Raw genomic sequence first — 22,015 nt, forward strand, 5'->3', positions numbered from 1 at the left:
CGCACAGTGGTGACAGCGGTAACAGCGTCTGTCAGTCCTGTCAGATCTAGGGGCGTGGTCTGAGACTGTCAACAGAGCAGACCCCGCCTACACACTCACCCCCCTCGTCTCCCCCAAAGCCTCCGAGACCACCCCTTTCTCAGCAGTTTTTGACTTTAGTTTGTGGGTGGGGAAAGGCTCTGCCACGCCCGTTTAGTTGCACTTTAAATGTCTTTGTTTGGACACTATGTTGTTGTTGGACACTAGGGGGCGACATGCACTTTTGTTTGTCCTGCACTCCACCAACAACTTTAAAGAAGAAGAAAAGCAGCTGTTGGTGATGTCACTTCCCTTTCCCCTGTTTAAGGACGGACGGATTGTTCAAATGCTGCTGAAGGTCTAGTTCCCTAACTGCATAGAGGTCTAACAGTTGACCCCATGAAAGGTTAAGGAGTTAGTTGCTAGTGTTAGTGCTTAGAGGCTACAATTTGTTGGTTTCGGATTGAGCCTATGATTTGATGGTTTCAGACGCAGCCAGAGGCTCTGTCACAGGGGAGCAGCTGACCTTTCCTTCCTGCTACAGTGCAAGGCTGCAGTGGAAAGAGTGCAGCGCTGCCCCCTGGTGGAGGGACCACAGCTGGGCTCAGGAGCTCTGATACACCAGGCCAAACAACCTGGGCTTCAACATCTGGAACAACATGAAAGACCTGGTCCAGTTCTATCCCGTTGTTCCTGATCCAAACACATCCAGACTCGACTCTGACTGAGAACTTGTCCGGTGTGAAGTGTGGAGAGAGGCAGAAGTGTCCTGGGATCAGAAGGGTTCAGCTCGGGGACTCCCAGCTGGGACGTGGAGGCGTGTGGGGACGACTGCTGGTCTGTTGGCGTCGTTAAGAGTCTGTGCAGAGCAAGGGGCCCATGAATGCAGAGCTCTGGGAAATCTATCTCCAGGACGGTCAGTGCCACGCCATTGTCAAGACACTGTCTCTAAAGAAGAGTCTGCGGAGAGTCCGAGTGAAGCTGGACTTGGATAAAGGAACTCGCTCATTCGCTGCTGTAGCTTTAAGAAACAGCTGTTGAAATAAAATAAAACTAAAGGGAAATGTTTGGATCATTTGGATTTTATTTTCTCCTTAAGGGGAGACACTACAGGCAAAACTCATTATTTTCAGTTTTCAGGTTTTGGGCCAAATCTGTCTCTGAACATATAAACTTTCACCCGGAAACAGAAAATATGCCTAATCTTCACAATAACATGTTTAAATATTGCGCTGATTCAATGTTCCCCCATAGACTTATATGGGAGAATGCAATTTCAAGGGCCTTTTTCTCCAAACACATGTTTCTGTCATTGTGGCGACACTATGTCCACGTCAGTCGGACCTAAAGACTTGGACCTTGGACTGAACAATATTTGGAAGATTTTTTCAGAGGGATTTTTTATTATTTAATCCCTTAAGCCCCGTTTATTGAGGTTTGAATGTCAAAAAAGTGATGAAAAAATGACAAATATGTAATGAAGACAAAAATCTGATAAACAAATTACGGAAAAGTGATGAAAAAATTAGGAAAAAGTGACGACAAAATTACAAAAATCTGATGAAAACATTTACAAACAAGTCATGTTAAATGTGATTAAAAATGTCAGAAATGAGATGAAAAAATGAAAAAAAATCATGAAATTTTTTTGAACAAAAATCTGATGAAATAATGACAAAAAAGTGATGAAAAAAAGACAAAAATCTGATGAAAAAATGACAAAAAAGTGATTAAAAAAAATGTCAAATGAGATGAAAAAATGAAAAAAAAAATCATGAAATTTTTTTGAACAAAAATCTGATGAAATAATTACGAACAAGTGATGAAAAAATGTCAGAAATGAGATGAAAAAATGAAAAAAATTTATGGAAAAAAAATTGCTAAAATCTGAAAATGACAAAAATCTGATGAAAAAATGTCAGAAATGTGGCAAAAAGAGTGACAACAATGCAGCAACAATGCGAGGAAAAAGATCCTTGAACATTTGTTTTATCTTTCAAATGTGGCGCTACACTGGCCGATAGGCTGTAAGCTCCAGTTGAGAAACTTTTAGGTTTGGCTCACGTCAGTCGGACCTAAAGACTTCACATTTCCAGCCTTGGACTGAACAATAATTGGAAGATTTTTTCAGAGGGATTTTTTATTATTTAATCCCTTAAGCCCCATTTATTGAGGTTTGAATGTCAAAAAAGTGATGAAAAAATGACAAATATGTAATGAAGACAAAAATCTGATAAACAAATTACGGAAAAGTGATGAAAAAATTAGGAAAAAGTGACGACAAAATTACAAAAATCTGATGAAAAAATTTACAAACAAGTCATGAAAAAATTACAAAAATGTGATTAAAAATGTCAGAAATGAGATGAAAAAATGAAAAAAAATCATTAAATTATTTTTGAACAAAAATCTGATGAAATAATGACAAAAAAGTGATGAAAAAAAGACAAAAATCTGATGAAATAATGACAAAAAGTGATGAAAAAAAGACAAAAATCTGATGAAAAAATGACAAAAAAGTGATGAAAAAAAGACAAAAATCTGATGAAAAAATGACAAAAAAGTGATGAAAAAAATGTCAGAAATGAGATGAAAAAATGAAAAAAAAAATCATGAAATTTTTTTGAACAAAAATCTGATGAAATAATTACGAACAAGTGATGAAAAAATGTCAGAAATGAGATGAAAAAATGAAAAAAATTTATGGAAAAAAAATTGCTAAAATCTGAAAATGACAAAAATCGGATGAAAAAATGACAGAAATGTGGCAAAAGAGTGACAACAATGCAGCAACAATGCGAGGAAAAAGATCCTTAAACATTTGTTTTATCTTTCAAATGTGGCGCTACAATAGGCTGTAAGCTCCTGTCGAGAAACTTTTAGGTTTGGCTCATGTCAGTCGGACCTAAAGACTTCACATTTCCAGCCTTGGACTGAACAATATTTGGAAGATTTTTTATTATTTAATCCCTTAAGCCTCATTTATTGAGTTTTGAATGTCAAAAAATAAGGCGAAAATTACATTTTTACAAAATTTTCCACTAAAAAACAGATTATTTTAAAACTAAACAAGAAATCCTAAATCCCCTCTGAAAAAGTCTTGGCAACTCATTCATCAATAAAATGAAACCATACATTTGAATGCAGCTCTGTCCATTATTCAGATTTCGTCGCCGAAAAGATGTGAGGGCATTTTAGGCATAAAACACCTTGTTCTTATTTGAAAAGATAAAATGACAGAAAACTTCTTCTTCTATTTTTCTTCTCACATTTATGCCAGTGATCGACAGCAACAGTTTCAAATCGATATCTGTAAATTTACTTTTTTTTCCTATTCACCTGCAGTGTCTCGCCTTAAATGTCTTTGTTTGGACTCTATGTTGTTGTTGGACACTAGGGGGCGACATGCACTTTTGTTTGGCCTGCACTCCACCAATAACTTTAAAGAAGAAGAAAAACAGCTGTTGGTGATGTCACTTCCCTTTCCCCTGTTTAAGGACGGACGGATTGTGCAAATTCTGCTGAAGCTCTATAGTTTAGTGATGGCAAGATGAAGCCCCATGAAGCATTGAAGCCTCACAGCCAATTGCATCACACACGGTTCGAAGCATCATGGTGCTTTGCTCCACTACGCCATCACGTGGACAAGAAATGTATCAATCAATCAATAAAAGTTTATTTATAGCACTTTACAACAACACCAGGACCAAAGTGCTTCACAGGAAGATAAAAACAATAAAAAGAAAAAAACACCAAATGATTGCAACCTGGACATAATTCAGTGTGCTCTAAGTATTAAAAGCAAGTTTGAAAATATTAGTCTTTAATCTGGATTTAAAAAGGGACATGTCCGTGAGAATGTATAACAAAATAAATAAATGGTGGGGGCTGAAAGAGTTGTGATGTAAAATGTGCTTGTGTTACTTTGTTTATGTCAAACCCGAATACACAAAATGTGAGGGGGAATCCATTTCATTTCATTTCATTTCACTGTCTCTTTTGTTTTGAATCGCGCTCCAAACCCGCGAATCATTTCCTGAATCAGTCATGTGGTACGGCCACTTCCCGAGGCTTCGAACGTCACCACACCATGCACCACACACGTGATCAACACACGCATCGATACGCGCTTCAATAAACACCCCTCTAGATTACTCGGCACACGCTTCGAAGCCTCGACACGATCGGCACATCACTGCTCTAGTTCCCGAACTGCACAGATCTAACAGTCGACCCATGAAAGGTTAAGGAGTTAGTTGTTAGTGTTAGAGCTTAGAGGCTGTGATTTGATGGTTTCAGACGCAGCCCGGGTGTCCGCTCCACATCCTCATGGCGGGGAGCTGACATCGCTGTAACACCTGGAGCTCATGGGAGGCTCCGCCCGGCCCACGAGCGCAGGGCTTCCCGCCTTTTTTGCCCTTTAAAGGAACAGGCGGCGAAGGAGGAGATTGATCGGCCATTATGTTTCACACAGGACTCGGGACCTTTACACTGAATGGGGCTGAATGGAACCCACTCATCTCGAATTATCACATCTATGGATCGAATACGCTGCCACGATAATGACAGGTGAGGATCGTTACCGCGCCCAGTCAGTCAAGTCTGTTTGACGACAAAATGAACCAGAATGGGGATTTCAGCGCTGATTCCGACTAGTGCAGAACTACAATAACACTGTGCTTCTGTCTGGACTCCTATCCCTTCATCATCCCCCCCCCCCGCCCCCCTGCTGGTTTGTAAATGTAGATCGACTGACCTTGTTGCCTTTGCTGCGCAGTCGTCCCCCTCCGTACAGGGTGAGGTCTTTCCCCTCCAGGTCTTTGTAAACGTGTTCGCCCAGGATCAGGTGGTTCTTACACACCTCCTCTTCATTCACGCCCTGCTCCGGAACACACACACACACACACACACACACACACACACACACACACACACACTTGGTCAGAGAGCGAGCAGGAGCCGTCACGAGTCAGAAGTAAAGCTCTACAGATGCTAAATCCACATAACACTCACAGCCCGAGACCAATGTTAAGGCGTGTGGCGGGACCTACAGTGAGCGGAGTCCTGAGCAGAGGGATGAAGGCTGTGAAGGGACCGTTGTGATTCAGCAGCATTGAGCAGCCTTTCTCTGCAACACAATAACATTAAAACTTGAAAATATAACAGCCTGTGCAAATAAATTCACCAAATAACTCACTGCATCAAAGGTGGGAGTGAGTCCAAGTCATGTCTCAAGTCAGAGAGCAAAGCCCGTCCTGAGTCCAGAGCTCTGAATGTCAAACCTTTCACAAACCTTTGCTTCAGCAAACGTAATCCAGCGTTTTGAGTGGTTTGAGCAGGTTTCTGAGACTCTGGAGTGCAGAGAGGCTTTCTTAAAGGGACTTTTTTATAGTAGTAGAAGCTACAATTTTTTTTTTTTTTTTAAATGAGAAAACAAGTATGTAAACGCAACAAAGATGTGACAAAGATGTGACAAAAATGTGACAAAAATTTAACAAAAATTCAACAAAAACTCAACCAAAAAGTGACAAAAATATGACAAAAATTCAACAAAAATTCAACAAAAATTCAACAAAAATTCAACAAAAACTCAACCAAAAAGTGACAAAAATTCAACAAAAATTCAACAAAAACTCAACCAAAAAGTGACAAAAATTCAACAAAAATTCAACAAAAATTTAACAAAAATTCAATAAAAAATGTGACAAAAATTCAACAAAAATTCAACAAAAACTCAACCAAAAAGTGACAAAAATTCAACAAAAATGTGACAAAAATTCTACAAAAATTCTACAAAAAAATGACAAAAATTCAACACATTTTTTTATACTCTATACTATAGATGAGTTGATGGGTACCTGTCTGGTCTTTGCGCTCAGTCACGCAAAATGGCCAAAGATGTTGTTAGCAGTTAGCCTCTCCTCCTCTCCTCTCCTCTCCTCTATGGGGTTAGAAGCGACTAAGCTCTTCTACGTTTTCCCTATTTAAACACGGTTACGTGAGTAGTTCTACGATCCAAGTATAATCACACAAAATTAAACATTTTGATTTTCTAGGCGCAGTAATATCTTCTCTCCTGTAGAATTCTCTGTGCAGACGTCAAAGTGCTCCTAAGGTATAATATAGCACCCTTTTTATCCGCTTAGAAAATCGACATGTGTAATTTTGTGTAACTATACTTGGATCATGTACTTACTCACGTAACCGTGTTTAAATAGGGGAAACGTAGGAAAACAGCCCCCCCAAAAAATGATCTCCATTATGTAATTGAATATAATATCCCTCTGTGCCTTTGTCTTTCCTGTCAGTGTAGTATTTACTCTCACGGACAATTATTAAGTAAAAAAATGGAACATGCTACGACACCTGCAGTAGCACTTTTGGCCTCTAGGGGCATGAGTTACTTAGTACTGCTTTAACCTCTTAACTCCCACCTGAACGGATCCCTTTTTCTCCAGTTTGGCTTTACCCTAATCAAAAAGCTTCTTGGGAAAAAAGCACAAAAAAAGCTAAAAATAAATGAGAAAACAAGGGTGTGAAACAAATGTGACAAAAATTCAACAAAAATTCAACAAAAATTCAACAAAAATTCAACAAAAAATGACAAAAAATCAACAAAAATGTGACAAAAAAATGACAAAAAAGTGACAAAAAAGTGACAAAAATGCAACAAAAAAATGACAAAAATTCAACAAAAAATCAACAAAAAATGACAAAAATTCAATAAAAATTCAACAAAAAATGTCACTGTCTCTTTATATCTCTGTGATGGTGTTTCTCTGTATGTTTGTACCTGTGTTTGTCCTGTCATGACATCAACCTGCCATGGGACGACGGAGGAAAATGAGCCTATATGGCTAAACTCCGGCACATTTACATGTTGAAGAAACACATGTTGATTAATGTGCACTGTCCCAATTCAAATAAAGATATATGAAAAAAAAAATTCAACAAAAATGTGACAAAAATGTGACAAAAATTCAACAAAAATTCAACAAAAATATGACAAATTCAACAAAAAATCAACAAAAATTCAACAAAAAATGACAAAAATTCAATAAAAATGCAACAAAAAATGTCACTGTCTCTTCATGTCTCTGCGATGGTGTTCTCTGTATGTTTGTGCCTGTGTTTGTCCGTCTGTCATGACATCAACCTGCCAGGGGATGACGGATGAAAATGAGCCTATATGGCTATAACTCCGGAACATTTACATGTTGAAGAAACACATGCTCATTAATGTGCACTGTCCCAATTCAAATAAAGATATATATAAAAAAAAAAAAATTCAACAAAAATGTGACAAAAATGTGACAAAAATTCAACAAAAATGTGACAAAAATTCAACAAAAATTCAACAAAAATTCAACAAAAATTCAACAAAAAATTCAATAAAAATTCAACAAAAAATGTCACTGTCTCTTTATGTCTCTGTGATGGTGTTTCTCTGTATGTTTGTGCCTGTGTTTGTCCTGTCATGACATCAGCCTGCCCTGGGACGACGGAGGAAAATGAGCCAATATGGCTAAACTCCGGCACATTTACATGTTGAAGAAACACATGTTGATTAATGTGCACTGTCCCAATTCAAACAAAGATATGAAAAAAAAAAAAAATCAACAAAAATTCAACAAAAATTCAACAAAAATGTGACAAAAATGTGACAAAAATGTGACAAAAATGTGACAAAAATGTGACAAAAATTCAACAATAAATGACAAAAAATCAACAAAAATGTGACAAAAAATCAACAAAAATGTGACAAAAATGTGACAAAAATGTGACAAAAATTCAACAAAAATTCAACAAAAATTCAACAAAAATTCAACAAAAATTCAACAAAAATTCAACAAAAATGTGACACAAATGTGACACAAATGTGACACAAATGTGACAAAAATGTGACAAAAATGTGATAAAAATTCAACAAAAATTCAACAAAAAATCAACAAAAAATCAACAAAAATTCAACAAAAATTCAACAAAAATTCAACAAAAATTCAACAAAAGTTCAACAAAAATTCAACAAAAATAGAAAAAGAGAAAAGAAAAGAAAAGAAAAAACATACAAAAGGTGACACAACACAGCAACAACGCGAGGAAAAGATCAGTTTTGTGGGTCTTAGCTTTCAAACACAGGCCTATATAACAGCCAAAGACGACAGAATGCATTTGGTTTAGGCGGGTGGTAAGAGGTTAAAATCACGTCGTTTCCTCATGTGGAGATTTAAGTCTGTGATCATTTTATCGAGTCAGGTGTTCAGTCGAGTCGGTGCTGTGGTGTTACTGACCGAACAGGGCGATGGTCGCGGTCAGGTTGCCTCGATGCATTGCAGTTCGATCCAGTTCCAGCAGCTGCTCCATCAGGTTCCCAAAACATCTGTATCCATCACCGATCTGATCCGAACTGCACTCACAACTGCACGGATCCAAACCACAATCATTAGTAACTTATGCTCTGAGATGGTTTGCTTCAGAGCCGTGGGAAGATGTTTTAGTTAGGGGGCGCTGAGGGACAAAATGTACCCCCAAAATACTTTTTCTGTGCATAAATCCTATTTATTAACCTCTTAACTCCCGCCTGAACCAAGAGCATTTTCTCCAGTTCAGCTTTACCCAAATCCTGTAGGCCAGTGTAACGCCTCATTTGAAAGACCGACAAAACTAAATGGATCTTTTTCCTCACGTCAGATTTTTTTTCATCACTTTTTTCGTTGGGCAGTCGTCTCATTTTTGTCAAATTTTTGACTTTTTTGTCACTTTTTCGTCCATTTTTTCTCAATTTTTTGTCAAATTTTTCTAACTTTTTTGTCACTTTTTCGTCAAAATTTTCGTTTTTTTTTGTCAAATTCTTATCACTTTTTAGTAATTTTTTTGTCGTTTTTTTGTACATTTTTTTGGCACTTTTTCGTCAAATTTTTCAATTTTTTTTGGTCAAATTCTTATCACTTTTTTGTACATTTTTTCTCAATTTTTCGTCAAAATATTCGCATTTTTCTGTCAAATTCTTCTCAATTTTTCGTCAAATTTTTCTCAAATTTTTGTCAAGTTTTTGTCCATTTCTGTCATTTTTTTGTAAATTTTTTGTCACTTTTTCGTCAATGTTTTCTCACTTTTTTCACATTTCCATCCTTGTTTTCGTCTCAGTTTTGTTGTTATTTTCACACCTTTTTTTGTCTTTTTTGTCATTTTTTGTCTTTTTTGTCATTTTTTGTCACATTTTGTCATTTTTTAATCATATTTTTGTCATTTTTTGTCACATTTTCACAATTTTCTCAGTTTTTCGTCACATTTTTGTAATATTTTTTTGTCAATTTTTTGCCATTTTTTCATAAATTTCTCGTCACTTTTTCGTCACATTTTCATCCTTGTTTTCGTCTCAATTTTGTTGCTATTTTCACACCTTTTTCCCAGAAGCTTTTGGATTGAGGTTAACCTTGAGAAAATGTGCTCGGTTCAGAGTTAAGGGGTTAACATCGCCTGCAGTTCACAAACTCTCCCCCAGGGGGTGCTGCAGCGCCCTCAGCACCCTGGGTTGGAAGTATCACAGGAGCAGAGGAAGCTTTAACGGTTTGACCTGGCACGTCCGTCCAGTCCGGTGCGGCAGGAAGCGGACGGGTGGCAGGAGTCCGTCAGACAGGCCGACTCCAGCTCACAGCCGAGCGCCGCATCGCTCCTCGTTCGCCTCATCCCCGCCATGCACTGACACTCGGACTGAGGAGATACAAGAGGTTAGACAAGGAGGAGCAGAGCAGGGGTGAAGTTCTCAGGTTATGGAGATTCTTTAACCGCTTAACTCCCACCCGAAATGACAAAAAAGTGATGAAAAATTGATGAAAAAGTGGCAAAAATGTCATAAGAAATTGACAAAAAATGGATGAAAAAATGACAAAAATGTGACAAAAAATGACAAAAAATGTGATTGAAATTTGACCAAAAATAATAATAAATGTGACAAAATGAGTGAAAAAAAAGTGGCAAAAATGTCACAAAAATGTCACAAGAAATTGACAAAAAATTGACAAAAAGTGGATAAAAAATGGACGAAAAAATGACAAAAAATTTGATGAAAAAGTGGCAAAAATGTCACAAGAAATTGACAAAAAAATGACGAAAAAATGACAAAAATGTGAGAAAAATGTGACAAAAAAGACAAAAAATGGATAAAAAATGGACGAAAAAATGACAAAAAATGACAAAAAATTAAAAATATGTGACAAAAAATGACAAAAATGTGACAAAAAATGTGATTAAAATTTGACAAAATTTTTTTAAAAAATGTGACAAAATGTGACAAAAATTGATGAAAAAGTGGCAAAAATGTCACAAGAAATTGACAAAAAATGGCAGAAAAAAAGACAAATGTGACAAAAATGTGACAAAAAAGACAAAAAATTGATAAAAAATGGACGAAAAAATGACAAAAAATGAGATTAAAATTTGACAAAAAAATTAAAAAAATGTCACAAATATGTCACAAAAATTTAATATTAATATCCTCCATTTAATATTGACGACCGAGGCAAAAAAGATCCGCACAGCCGATATGCTCCCAGTCTAATCCTTATACACACGTGACTTTAGTGTTGCCGTGTTTTCTTCGTTCATGTGATGTCATGCCGAACCCTGACCTTGTTGGGGCCGTTGAAGACGCACACAGTGGAGTTCAAAGGGCAGCCTCCGTTGTTTTGTGTGCAGGGGTTTTTGGGAACACAGATCCGGCCGTCGCCCTCGTAGTCGGCTTTACAGGCGCACGAGACCTTTGACCCCTGAGACGAGCACTCTGCGTTCACGTCACAGTCCCGGGCGGAGCACACGGCTGACAGAGAGAAAACAACACACAGAGTTACTTTACTTTACTTTACAGCATCGTTTTTATTCATATCTACATTCTCCATTGTATCTCATGAATGTGAGTACGACCAATCTACAACGCCAGCTCGTGATCTTCCCTCGATGAACGCACTGACTGACTTAAGTGTAAGTAAAATAACTTCATTCAAATACAAAAGTAAAATTGAAAAACACAAGCTTTTTTAAAATCTAAGAATTACTCAGAAAAAACAGATACGTGCTATTTAAAACATCAGGTGACATTTGTGATAAGGCCCAGTGAAAGTGTCTTGCCCAAAGACATAACAACAGCCTGTACCTGCAGGAGCATGGATTTTAACTGCCAACCTCTGGTTAAAGGACAACCCACTCGATCGCTCTAAACTGCTGCATAATTCTTGCTATATCACTTGTGAAATAGCCCGGGGTATAAAATGGCCTGGGCCCCTTTAACCTCTTAACTCCCGCCTGAACCGAGAGGATCTTTTTCCTCACGTCATCAGATTTTTTTTCCATAATTTTTTTGTTGGGTAGTCAACTCATTTTTGTAACTGTTTTGTCACAGTTTTGTAATTTTTTTCGTCCAGTTTTGTCAATTTTTTGTAATTTTTTGGTCAAATTTTTATCACATTTTTGTATTTTTGTTGTCAATTTCTTGTGACATTTTTTTTCACCTTTTCATCAATTTTTTGTCACTTTTGTCAATGTTTTCTCACTTTTTTCTCATTTTTTTTGTCATTTTTGTCACATTTTTGTCATTTTTTTGTCGATTTTTTGTCATTTTTTGTCAATTTTTTGTCAATTTCTTGTGACATTTTTTCCACTTTTTCATCAATGTTTTCTCACTTTTCTGTCACATTTCCATCATTGTTTTCGTCTCAGTTTTGTTGCTATTTTCTCACCTGTTTTCCAGAAGCTTTTGGATTGGGGTAAAGCCAAACTGGAGAAAATGTGCTCGGTTCAGGTGGGAGTTAAGGGGTTGGTACAGTCCAGATCGGGGGTAAACTCTGGCCTGTTACACTGGTATGTTTTGATGAGAACAACATTGTAACATGGTATAAAGCTCGCGTAATGCCCACACTTTAAAACAAGGTTCGAGTGTTTTATTTGATTAATCTGAGGAGTAATTGAAAGTCCCGAGGTTGACTTACTTGCACATTTCCCCTGTTTGGTCTCTCTGTTTCCTCACGTTATCAGATTTTTTTTCCATAAATTTTTTGTTGGGTATTCAACTCATTTTTGTAACTTTTTGGTCAAATTTTTATCACATTTTTATCACATTTTTGTCATTTTTTTTATCACATTTTTGTCACATTTTTGTCATTTTTTGTCAAATTTTTGTCATTTTTTCGTCAATTTTTTATCACATTTTTGTAAATTTTTTAGTCATTTTTTTGGTCAAATTTTTGTCACATTCTTGTGATTTTTTTTCATTTTTTTGTCACATTTTTGTCACATTTTTGTCATTTTTTTGTCAATTTTTTATCACATTTTTGTCATTTTTTTGGTCATTTTTTTTGCCATTTTTTTGGTCAAATTTTTGTCAGTTTTGTCATTTTTTCGTCCAGTTTTGTCATTTTTTTGTAATTTTTTGGTCAAATTTTTTATCACATTTTTATCAAATTTTTGTCACATTTTTGTCACATTTTTGTCATTTTTTCGTCCAGTTTTGTAAATTTTTTGTAATTTTTTGGTCAAATTTTTATCACATTTTTGTCACATTTTTGTCAATTTTTCGTCCAGTTTTGTAAAAAAAAATTAATTTTTTTGTCAAATTTTTATCACATTTTTGGCATTTTTTGGCATTTTTCTGTCCAGTTTTGTCCATTTTTTGTAATTTTTTCGTCAATTTTTTATCACATTTTTGTCATTTTTTTGTCATTTTTTTGTCATTTTTTGTCACATTTTTGTCATTTTTTGTCATTTTTTGTTCACATTTTTCTTAATTTTTTGTCTCATTTTCGTCATTTTTTTGGTCAAATTTTAATCACATTTTCGTCACTTTTTCATCAATGTTTTCTCACTTTTTTGTCACATTTCCATCATTGTTTCATTTGATTAATCTGAGGAGTAATTGAAAGTCCTGAGGTTGACTTACTTGCACATTTCCCCTGCTTGGTCTCTCTGTGCCCGGGCAAACACTCGCAGGTGGCCGAGTTTCCGTCTCCTCTGCAGTACGAGTACGGCGGGCAGGCGCGGCAGCCGTTGCTCACTGCACATGACAGACTGGGTTTCAGGACATGCCACAGTATTTAGAGGCCGTGATCTGCGGTGTCTCACGTTGGTCGCAGCGTTTGCCGGAGTACGGGGGCTGGCAGAAGCACTCTCCGTTTCCCTCTGGGCCTTTGTTACAGACGCCACGCTCACAGTCACACACTGCAACACAGAGACACCTTTTAAAGCAGGGGGGCCCAAACTCTTTGTCTCCGAGGGCCAAGATGAAAAAGTGCCTGAACCGAGAGGATCTTTTTCCTCACGTCATCAGATTTTTTTTCCGTCATTTTTTTGTTGGGGATTCAACTCAACGTTTTGTCATTTTTTCATCCAGTTTTGTAAATTTTTGGTAATTTTTTGGTCAAATTTTAATCACATTTTTGTCATTTTTTCGTTCAGTTTTGTCAATTTTTTGTAATTTTTTCGTCCATTTTTTATCAAATTTTTGTCATTTTTTGTCACATTTTTGTCATTTTTTTGTCACATTTTTGTCATTTTTTGGTCATTTTTTTATCAAATTTTTGTCACATTTTTGTAATTTTTTCGTCCAGTTTTGTCACATTTTTGTCATTTTTTGTAAATGACAGGTTTGACAGGTTTAGAGCTGATTTTCACTGGTATAGAGGAGGTTTCAATTGGTTTCGACCAGGTTTAGATCAGGTTTGGACCGGTTTAAGGCAGGTGACTCAGAGGTCTATCAAAAATAAATAAATAAACATAAACTAAAACCGTAAATACTGCTTAAGTTGCGCTAGCCCGCAGTTAGCTTTGCCCGTTAGCCTGTTAGCTTCTTCTTCGTGATTCCATTTGTGTGTATTGGTGGCTCCAACCCGGAGGCAGGAAAGCTGCAAGAGTGGTTTTCTGGCCAGAGACACCAGGGGGAGGTGAGAGACCCTCCAATCATCCCATACACTTGTATTACCCCCACAGGGACTACGGGGAGGGTTTATTAAGGTAAACAAGTTACTTAGTGTTTTAAGTACATTTTTTTGCTGGTATTTTGTAGATAATACCAGCAAAGTATTTTTGTTATCAACAGATTCCTGCATCTTCTAACCTATACTGTTTTATCGACTCTATAGCTTATTGTGATGGTTTTCTATTACAGTTTTGTTTCTTATAGTAAGACAGAAGGTTTAGTTTTACCTGCTTGACTAGTTTCGATCACTTCCTGTGATCTTCCTCAGCAGCGCCCCCTGGTGGTGGAGGTGACGTGTCGTAGGCAGCTTACATGGATGTTCCAGTCAGTAGGGAGAGCTTACGCCCCCTACTGACCGGCGCCTTCTCCAGGACAGTCCCAGGTGTGGGATAAGGTGTAGCTCCCTCGTCCCGGTTCATAGATGTTGATGTTTCCTGATCTCGATGCTTCTCTGATCCAGCGGTGGGACTTGTTACTTTGGGCACGGGTGACCCTGGCGTTGTCCCAGTTCATGATGTGGTTTTCCCATTTACCATGATCTGATATGGCTAATTTGAGATTTTCCTGCATTGCTTGTTCTTTTACTGCTCTTGTTTGTTTAACTAGATCAGTATAAACATCTCAATTTGAGCACAATAATCCACATTTTAGTTGTTTTGACGAGTTAAGAAGTTGTTGGGCGTTTGTCCCGGATTATTTCACTTGTTCTGAGATGTTTCTGACTCGTTTCGATACATTTCGTCCTTAGTTCAGGTCATTTTCTTTGCCAATGGGGTAAGAAAATTGACCTTATCTCATTGGCAATTTTACTTTCTTATTTCAAGCGAGATTTACCCTAGAACTGGTCTGAAATGTCCTCAAACAAGCAAAGTAAACTCGGTCCGATCAGGAAAAGTGTCTAAATGAGTGAAAACCGCTCAAAACAAGAAACATTTCCTCAATTCAAGTCACTTTTTCGTCAAATTTTTTGTCAATTTTTTGTCAATTTTTTGTCAATTTTTTGTCACTTTTTCGTCAAATTATTCAAATTTTTTTGTCGAATTCTTATCACTTTTTCGTCCATTTTTTCCTCAATTTTTTGTCAATTTTTTCTCACTTTTTCGTCAAATTATTCACATTTTTTTCGTCAATTTTTTGTCACTTTTTCGTCCATTTTTTGTCAATTTTTTGTCACTTTTTTGTCAAATTATTCACATTTTTTGGTCGAATTCTTATCACTTTTTCGTCCATTTTTTCTCAACTTGTTTCGATACGTTTCGTCCTTATTTCAGGTCATTTTCTTGGTCTAAAAACTTGGTCTTATCTCATTGGCAATTTTACTTTCTTATTTCAAGCGAGATTTACCCTAGAACTGGTCTGAAATGTCCTCAAACAAGCAAAGCAAACTCGGTCCGATCAGGAAAAGTGTCTAAATGAGTGAAAACCGCTCAAAACAAGAAACATTTCCTCAATTCAAGTCACTTTTTTGTCAAATTATTCAAATTTTTTGGTCGAATTCTTATCACTTTTTCGTCAAATTTTTCTCACTTTTTTGTCAATTTTTTGTCAATTTTTTGTCAATTTTTTGTCAATTTTTTGTCACTTTTTTGTCAAATTATTCGCATTTTTTTGTCAAATTCTTATCACTTTTTCGTCCATTTTTTGTCAATTTTTTGTCACTTTTTCGTCAAATTATTCGCATTTTTTGGTCGAATTCTTATCACTTTTTCGTCCATTTTTTCTCAACTTGTTTCGATACGTTTCGTCCTTATTTCAGGTCATTTTCTTGGTCTAAAAACTTGGTCTTATCTCATTGGCAATTTTACTTTCTTACTTCAAGCGAGATTTACCCTAGAACTGGTCTGAAATGTCCTCAAACAAGCAAAGCAAACTCGGTCCGATCAGGAAAAGTGTCTGAATGAGTGAAAACCGCTCAAAACAAGAAACATTTCCTCAATTCAAGTCATTTAAGCCAATGCTTGATATTCACTTTTTGTAGTGCAAGCAGGTAAACCTAAACCTTCTGTCTTACTGGAAGAAACAAAACTGTAATAGACTTAACCTAAGAAGACAGGATGAAGCTGCTACAAAATGATGTTTTTTTTTCCTTTATGTATAGAAAAAAAAAGTCCAAACCTCCAGGTCCAGAGAAGCCAATGTTTTCGCTCGTCAGAGTGAATACCTTTGTCGCAGTCCGCTCCGTAGGCGTTTGGGTTTTTGCACTCGTTACAGGCGAAACCAGCGAACTGATCCTGAAACACAGAACAGTCCGATAAAAGCCTGAACATGTGGAGCATCAGATCTGAAGGCGGACGAAGACCTCGCAGACACAGGTCCCGTTCCCATGTTCTCCGTCCATGCACAAGCCTCGGTCGTTGCACGTTCTCCCAGACCAGCTCGGACACGCTGTGGGGAAAAGCAAACCTGTTTTTTTTCCTCTTTGAACGTTTAATCAACACCAAAAGAAGGAGCGGCCGCCATGTCTTACCGAGACACAGACGGCTCCAAAACCGAGCGCAACAGCTGGACTTCGAGACGCGGCGCGAGCAGATGGTTCTGCAGCCGGACAGGTCCAACTGACGGCCCCCGACGGAAACCTGGTACCTGCACAGACCAGAGGTTAGACCAGAGGTTAGACCAGAGGTTAGACCAGAGGTTAGACCAGAGGTTAGACCAGAGGTTACAGAGGTTAGACCAGAGGTTAGACCAGAGGTTAGACCAGAGGCTACACCAGAGGTTAGACCAGAGGCTAGACCAGAGGTTAGACCAGAGGTTAGACCAGAGGCTAGACCAGAGGTTAGACCAGAGGTTAGACCAGAGGTTACAGAGGTTAGACCAGAGGTTAGACCAGAGGCTAGACCAGAGGCTAGACAAGAGGCTAGACAAGAGGTTAGACCAGAGGTTAGACCAGAGGTTAGACCAGAGGTTACAGAGGTTAGACCAGAGGTTAGACTAGAGGTTAGACCAGAGGTTAGACCAGAGGTTAGACCAGAGGTTAGACCAGAGGTTAGACCAGAGGTTACAGAGGTTAGACCAGAGGTTACAGAGGCTAGACCAGAGGTTAGACCAGAGGTTAGACCAGAGGTTAGACCAGAGGTTAGACCAGAGGTTAGACCAGAGGCTAGACCAGAGGTTAGACCAGAGGTTACAGAGGTTAGACCAGAGGTTAGACCAGAGGTTACAGAGGTTAGACCAGAGGCTAGACCAGAGGTTAGACCAGAGGTTAGACCAGAGGTTAGACCAGAGGCTAGACCAGAGGCTAGACCAGAGGTTAGACCAGAGGTTACAGAGGTTAGACCAGAGGTTAGACCAGAGGCTAGACCAGAGGCTAGACCAGAGGTTAGACCAGAGGTTAGACCAGAGGCTAGACAAGAGGTTAGACCAGAGGCTAGACAAGAGGTTAGACAAGAGGTTAGACCAGATGTTAGACCAGATGTTAGACAAGAGGTTAGACCAGATGTTAGACCAGAGGCTAGACAAGAGGTTAGACCAGAGGCTAGACAAGAGGTTAGACCAGAGGTTAGACCAGAGGTAAGACCAGAGGCTAGACAAGAGGCTAGACCAGAGGCTAGACAAGAGGCTAGACCAGAGGCTAGACAAGAGGTTAGACCAGAGGTTAGACCAGAGGCTAGACAAGAGGCTAGACAAGAGGCTAGACAAGAGGTTAGACCAGAGGTTAGACCAGAGGTAAGACCAGAGGCTAGACAAGAGGCTAGACCAGAGGCTAGACCAGAGGCTAGACAAGAGGTTAGACCAGAGGTTAGACCAGAGGTTAGACCAGAGGCTAGACCAGAGGTTAGACCAGAGGTTAGACCAGAGGTTAGACAGGAGGTTACAGAGGTTAGACCAGAGGTTACAGAGGCTAGACCAGAGGTTACAGAGGCTAGACAAGAGGCTAGACCAGAGGCTAGACAAGAGGTTAGACCAGAGGTTAGACCAGAGGTTAGACCAGAGGCTAGACCAGAGGTTAGACCAGAGGTTAGACCAGAGGTTAGACCAGAGGTTAGACAGGAGGTTACAGAGGTTAGACCAGAGGTTACAGAGGCTAGACCAGAGGTTACAGAGGCTAGACCAGAGGTTAGACCAGAGGTTAGACCAGAGGTTACAGAGGTTAGACCAGAGGTTACAGAGGCTAGACCAGAGGTTAGACCAGAGGTTAGACCAGAGGTTACAGAGGTTAGACCAGAGGCTAGACCAGAGGTTAGACCAGAGGTTACAGAGGTTAGACCAGAGGTTACAGAGGCTAGACCAGAGGCTAGACCAGAGGTTAGACCAGAGGTTACAGAGGATAGACCAGAGGTTACAGAGGCTAGACCAGAGGCTAGACCAGAGGTTAGACCAGAGGTTACAGAGGTTAGACCAGAGGTTACAGAGGCTAGACCAGAGGCTAGACCAGAGGTTAGATCAGAGGTTACAGAGGCTAGACCAGAGGTTAGACCAGAGGTTAGACCAGAGGTTAGACCAGAGGTTAGACCAGAGGTTAGACCAGAGGTTAGACCAGAGGTTAGACCAGAGTCTAGACCAGAGGTTACAGAGGCTAGACCAGAGGTTAGACCAGAGGTTAGACCAGAGGTTAGACCAGAGGTTAGACCAGAGGTTAGACCAGAGGTTAGACCAGAGGTTAGACCAGAGGCTAGACCAGAGGTTAGACCAGAGGCTAGACCAGAGGCTAGACCAGAGGTTAGACAAGAGGTTAGACCAGAGGTAAGACCAGAGGTTAGACAAGAGGCTAGACCAGAGGTTAGACCAGAGGTTAGACCAGAGGTTAGACCAGAGGCTAGACCAGAGGTTAGACCAGAGTCTAGACCAGAGGTTACAGAGGCTAGACCAGAGGTTAGACCAGAGGTTAGACCAGAGGTTACAGAGGCTAGACCAGAGGTTAGACCAGAGGCTAGACCAGAGGTTAGACCAGAGGTTAGACCAGAGGTTAGACCAGAGGTTAGACCAGAGGTTAGACCAGAGGTTAGACCAGAGGTTAGACCAGAGGTTAGACCAGAGGCTAGACCAGAGGTTAGACCAGAGGTTAGACCAGAGGTTAGACCAGAGGTTACAGAGGTTAGACCAGAGGCTAGACCAGAGGTTAGACCAGAGGTTAGACCAGAGGTTAGACCAGAGGTAAGACCAGAGGTAAGACCAGAGGTAAGACCAGAGGTAAGACCAGAGGTTAGACCAGAGGTTAGACCAGAGGCTAGACCAGAGGCTAGACCAGAGGTTAGACCAGAGGTTAGACCAGAGGTTAGACCAGAGGTTAGACCAGAGGCTAGACCAGAGGCTAGACCAGAGGTTAGACCAGAGGTTAGACCAGAGGTTAGACCAGAGGTTAGACCAGAGGTTAGACCAGAGGTTAGACCAGAGGTTAGACCAGAGGTTAGACCAGAGGTAAGACCAGAGGTTAGACCAGAGGTTAGACCAGAGGTTAGACCAGAGGTTAGACCAGAGGTTAGACCAGAGGTTAGACCAGAGGTTAGACCAGAGGTTACAGAGGTTAGACCAGAGGCTAGACCAGAGGCTAGACCAGAGGTTAGACCAGAGGCTAGACCAGAGGCTAGACCAGAGGTTAGACCAGAGGTTAGACCAGAGGTTACAGAGGTTAGACCAGAGGCTAGACCAGAGGTTAGACCAGAGGCTAGACCAGAGGTTAGACCAGAGGCTAGACCAGAGGCTAGACCAGAGGTTAGACCAGAGGTTAGACCAGAGGTTAGACCAGAGGTTAGACCAGAGGTTAGACCAGAGGTTAGAGAGGTTAGACCAGAGGCTAGACCAGAGGCTAGACCAGAGGTTAGACCAGAGGCTAGACCAGAGGCTAGACCAGAGGTTAGACCAGAGGTTAGACCAGAGGTTAGACCAGAGGTTACAGAGGTTAGACCAGAGGCTAGACCAGAGGTTAGACCAGAGGCTAGACCAGAGGTTAGACCAGAGGTTAGACCAGAGGTTAGACCAGAGGTTACAGAGGTTAGACCAGAGGTTACAGAGGTTACAGAGGTTACAGAGGTTAGACCAGAGGCTAGACCAGAGGTTAGACCAGAGGTTAGACCAGAGGTTAGACCAGAGGTTACAGAGGTTAGACCAGAGGTTAGACCAGAGGTTAGACCAGAGGTTACAGAGGTTAGACCAGAGGCTAGACCAGAGGTTAGACCAGAGGCTAGACCAGAGGTTAGACCAGAGGTTAGACCAGAGGTTAGACCAGAGGTTACAGAGGTTACAGAGGTTACAGAGGCTAGACCAGAGGCTAGACCAGAGGTTAGACCAGAGGTTAGACCAGAGGTTAGACCAGAGGTTAGACCAGAGGTTACAGAGGTTAGACCAGAGGCTAGACCAGAGGTTAGACCAGAGGTTAGGCCAGAGGTTAGACCAGAGGTTAGACCAGAGGTTAGACCAGAGGTTAGACCAGAGGTTAGACCAGAGGTTACAGAGGTTAGACCAGAGGTTAGACCAGAGGTTACAGAGGTTAGACCAGAGGTTAGACCAGAGGTTAGACCAGAGGTTAGACCAGAGGTTAGACCAGAGGTTAGACCAGAGGTTAGACCAGAGGTTAGACCAGAGGTTAGACCAGAGGTTAGACCAGAGGCTAGACCAGAGGTTACAGAGGCTAGACCAGAGGTTAGACCAGAGGCTAGACCAGAGGTTAGACCAGAGGTTAGACCAGAGGCTAGACCAGAGGTTAGACCAGAGGTTTGACCAGAGGTTAGACCAGAGGTTAGACCAGAGGTTAGACCAGAGGTTAGACCAGAGGCTAGACCAGAGGTTAGACCAGAGGCTAGACCAGAGGTTAGACCAGAGGTTAGACCAGAGGCTAGACCAGAGGTTAGACCAGAGGCTAGACCAGAGGTTAGACCAGAGGTTAGACCAGAGGCTAGACCAGAGGTTAGACCAGAGGTTAGACCAGAGGTTAGACCAGAGGTTAGACCAGAGGTTAGACCAGAGGCTAGACCAGAGGTTAGACCAGAGGTTAGACCAGAGGTTAGACCAGAGGTTAGACCAGAGGCTAGACCAGAGGTTAGACCAGAGGTTAGACCAGAGGTTAGACCAGAGGTTAGACCAGAGGTTAGACCAGAGGTTAGACCAGAGGTTACAGAGGCTAGACCAGAGGTTAGACCAGAGGTTAGACCAGAGGTTAGACCAGAGGTTACAGAGGTTAGACCAGAGGTTAGACCAGAGGTTAGACCAGAGGTTACAGAGGTTAGACCAGAGGTTAGACCAGAGGTTAGACCAGAGGTTACAGAGGTTAGACCAGAGGCTAGACCAGAGGCTAGACCAGAGGCTAGACCAGAGGTTAGACCAGAGGTTAGACCAGAGGTTAGACCAGAGGCTAGACCAGAGGCTAGACCAGAGGTTAAACCAGAGGTTAGACCAGAGGTTAGACCAGAGGTTAGACCAGAGGTTAGACCAGAGGCTAGACCAGAGGTTAGACCAGAGGTTAGACCAGAGGTTAGACCAGAGGTTACAGAGGCTAGACCAGAGGTTAGACCAGAGGTTAGACCAGAGGCTAGACCAGAGGTTAGACCAGAGGTTAGACCAGAGGTTAGACCAGAGGTTAGACTAGAGGTTAGACCAGAGGTTAGACCAGAGGTTAGACCAGAGGTTAGACCAGAGGCTAGACCAGAGGTTAGACCAGAGGTTAGACCAGAGGCTAGACCAGAGGTTAGACCAGAGGTTAGACCAGAGGTTAGACCAGAGGTTAGACTAGAGGTAAGACCAGAGGTTAGACCAGAGGTTAGACCAGAGGTTAGACCAGATGTTAGACCAGAGGTTAGACCAGAGGCTAGACCAGAGGTTAGACCAGAGGTTACAGAGGTTAGACCAGAGGTTACAGAGGTTAGACCAGAGGTTAGACCAGAGGTTACAGAGGTTAGACCAGAGGTTAGACCAGAGGTTAGACCAGAGGTTACAAAGGTTAGACCAGAGGTTAGACCAGAGGTTAGACCAGAGGCTAGACCAGAGGTTAGACCAGAGGTTAGACCAGAGGTTAGACCAGAGGTTAGACCAGAGGTTACAGAGGTTAGACCAGAGGTTAGACCAGAGGTTAGACCAGAGGTTACAGAGGTTAGACCA

The 22,015-nt window shown here is 40.5% G+C and overlaps 2 protein-coding genes across 2 annotated transcripts in view; one reads left to right on the forward strand and one right to left on the reverse strand.

The window, feature by feature from the left end:
- The window catches only part of stab1 (stabilin 1), a gene marked incomplete at both ends in the record, with an annotated part of 107,347 nt that extends 90,903 nt beyond the window's left edge, over positions 1 to 16,444 (reverse strand). The window contains 10 exons of the mRNA XM_079557080.1: positions 4,775 to 4,897; positions 5,070 to 5,146; positions 8,310 to 8,437; positions 9,596 to 9,732; positions 10,650 to 10,837; positions 12,950 to 13,063; positions 13,132 to 13,227; positions 16,146 to 16,215; positions 16,284 to 16,369; positions 16,423 to 16,444. Coding sequence (XP_079413206.1) covers positions 4,775 to 4,897; positions 5,070 to 5,146; positions 8,310 to 8,437; positions 9,596 to 9,732; positions 10,650 to 10,837; positions 12,950 to 13,063; positions 13,132 to 13,227; positions 16,146 to 16,215; positions 16,284 to 16,369; positions 16,423 to 16,444 — 1,041 coding nt within the window. The remainder of the gene's footprint in view (positions 1 to 4,774; positions 4,898 to 5,069; positions 5,147 to 8,309; positions 8,438 to 9,595; positions 9,733 to 10,649; positions 10,838 to 12,949; positions 13,064 to 13,131; positions 13,228 to 16,145; positions 16,216 to 16,283; positions 16,370 to 16,422) is intronic.
- Positions 1 to 22,015, forward strand: part of LOC306962771 (uncharacterized protein) — a 1,040,752-nt gene that overhangs the window by 648,840 nt on the left and 369,897 nt on the right. The gene's annotated exons all lie outside the window — the stretch shown is intronic.

This window comes from Gobius niger, assembly GCF_951799975.1.
Source record: "Gobius niger genome assembly, chromosome: 5".
NCBI lineage: Eukaryota > Metazoa > Chordata > Actinopteri > Gobiiformes > Gobiidae > Gobius > Gobius niger.